The sequence below is a fragment of the Pyrus communis genome, chromosome 8 (assembly GCF_041283825.1).
Source record: "Pyrus communis isolate YQ-2024b chromosome 8, ASM4128382v1, whole genome shotgun sequence".
NCBI lineage: Eukaryota > Viridiplantae > Streptophyta > Magnoliopsida > Rosales > Rosaceae > Pyrus > Pyrus communis.
Window position 1 is genome coordinate 8,016,741 of NC_142572.1, and position 2,702 is coordinate 8,019,442.

General features: G+C 36.7%; 1 protein-coding gene across 1 annotated transcript; it reads right to left on the reverse strand.

Annotated features, from left to right (window-relative positions):
* Positions 1-464: 464 nt before the first annotated feature.
* Positions 465-1,221, reverse strand: LOC148695044 (uncharacterized). Its single transcript, XM_088698291.1, has 2 exons — positions 579-1,221; positions 465-481 (listed from the first exon to the last, which is right to left on the reverse strand). The coding sequence occupies exons 1-2, from the start codon at positions 1,177-1,179 to the stop codon at positions 465-467; spliced, it is 618 nt and encodes a 205-aa protein (XP_088554417.1). The 5' UTR covers positions 1,180-1,221.
* Between the last annotated feature and the right edge of the window lie 1,481 nt (positions 1,222-2,702).

Sequence of the window (2,702 nt, forward strand, 5' to 3'; positions counted from 1 at the left end):
TGCCCAATTAGTTGTTCAAAACTACTAATTGAATCAAGAGTGACCTTGATTATTGTGGTTTAAGTGATAACCATATAAGAAACGTTTTTCTTATTACTTATATCATTATAATGTGATATAAATCTTGTATCTCAACTAGGATACAACAAGACAATATTCAATTCATAACACTACTTTAAGGAAATAATATATTAGAAGGCATTCTTCACATTACATTAATATGATAAAACATTCATAATGTTTAATACAAAAGACATTAGCTCTATACATTTAGAGACTAATTAAAATACCTTCATACATTTAGGCAATATTAGTGATCATCCATCATATGGAGCCACATAATAAGTTCTTAACAAAATAAGAGAGTTTAAAGACAATCTTTAAATGCCTAACAAACTTCCGAAGTAGTAAGCAAAAACATGGTGATCGAACCCTTCTCCACTTTTCCTTTGCTTGTTCCTCTTCTACTTGGCTTCTCCACCTATATACAATTATACAAGTGATTAGCCTTTTATATCAAATATAAATATTTTAGAAGATCTAACATTTAGAATTGAAGATAAGAACATAAACCATACCTTTTGGTTTGTCCTTAAGAGTTGCAAGATAAAACCTGCAATTCCTCTTCCAATGCCCCTCCTTTCCACAGTGGTGGCAAGTCCCCTTGGGCTCCATTGCCTTTTTCTTTTTCTTCACTCCTCCTTTCGGCTTAGGAGTGGGAGACTTTATCTCCTTTCCCTTTCCTTTGCCATACGGCTTAGGATTGGAAGAGGATGGCTTGTTGTAGGCTACTGCAACAGTCCCTACAACGTTCTCTTTCATAGTCTTCTCAGCAGTTACTAACATATTTAGTAACTCAGAGAGAGTATGATCCATCTTATTCATGTTGTAGTTCATTACGAACTGCGAAAATGAATCAGGAAGAGAAGCCAATATAAAGTCCTGGGCCAATTCCCCGTCAAGTGGAGTACCTAGGTTCTCCAGTTGTTCTATGAATCCTATCATCTTCAGTACATGTTGATGCACTGGAGCCCCTTTGACCATCTTGGTCTTCACAAGTTCACAAACAGTGTTAAAGCGACGGTTGCGCGTCCCTTCACCATATAACTCCGTAAGATGGAGTATTATGGAAAATGCACTGTCCATGCCCTCGTGCTGTCTCTGTAGCTCCTCATTCATGGAAGCCAACAGATAGCACTTGGCTTGTGTGTCATCCTCAATGTGCTTGTGAAACTTAGCACGTTCATCCTCAGTGGCCGAAGGGCCAAGAGGTATGTGAGGTGGAGCTTTGTCTAGTACGTAAACAATCTTCTCCAGTGTTAGGAGAATCTTGACATTACGATACCATGTTGGGAAATTATGCCCCTCTAGGCAATGTTTGTCGAGTATTTTCGCGAATGTGCTTCCAACCATATCTAAATACATAAACAATAAAATAAATTAGTTTGATTGTTGATTAAGTCACACGATTCGGGTCTTTGAACCGAATGACACCACCCACCATTTTTGGCAAATTCCATATCCCTCAAGATGGAATCCGGGAGATTTCAAAGAAAGCTCCTAGCAGGTTATAGGAGGCTCACTATTACCAAGCTCACCTCACGATGATACGATGTCGGCTAGCAAAAATAATAATGAGAGGGTACACTTACCCATTCACAACAACCTCTTGTGATTACCTATCTTATTGGCCTCTAGAGAATAATGCCTCACGATGATACGATGTTGGCACCATTTCTTCTTAGTTAAGTTCTTACCCACCATGCCGGTTTAGATAGGGGTCCAAGTATAACCTCACGATGATACGATGTTGGTTACACTCGTTGCCTATTTTCACCACATCAAATGTCTTTAAATAGATTCCTCCTGAGTATAAGCATGCACTTTGCACTCCCCCATGATAGGGTGAAGGCGGTGTACAAGTCATAAACGATTGGAGCCTACCATGGTGGAAGGCCACGAAAAAAGTGTTCAAAGCACTCTTACGCTTTCAACTTAATATTGTATTTGATTGAGGGATTTTAAGGTCTCATCAATTTTATTTATTTAAACATATTCAAATAAATTGTCCTATTACAACTACTAGTCCAAAGTTAATGAAATTAGTAGCATATGATATCCCCACTATTCGTTTTCATAAAACAAATCAATATCAAAACATTTTTCAAAATATTGGAGATATATATAACTACTAATTGAAATCATTATAGTTTAGTAGCGTATGATACTCCCACTATTTGTTTTGAGAAAAACAAATCAATATCAAAAACGAATTTTTCAAATATTGGAAGTAACTACTACTACTACGGTTTTTGCAATCCTTTGAAATTGGACTTTATAGTTATCTTAGGCTCTTGGATGACCATGGACTTATTGGGTTATTGCAACAACGAGCCAACATTGTTGAATAAGATCTCGGGGAGGTTGTGTCATTTTAATTACGTGCTTTTCAATCCAATTAAAACATTTTCATTGAGCCATTAGAAATGAAAGACAATCATTCATTGTCCTGAAAGGTTTCTTCCAAAGATTGACTTTCAGGGCATATTTCCAACAGATCGTCCATACAGACAATTTTTATGGTTAATGAGACTTCAGGATGCTACACATCAACGGATAATATAGTGGAAAAGGAAACAAGCTCTAAAATACAATAACCCTTAATTTTTGTTAATTTTCACAGAAAAGAATAGCCAAGAACA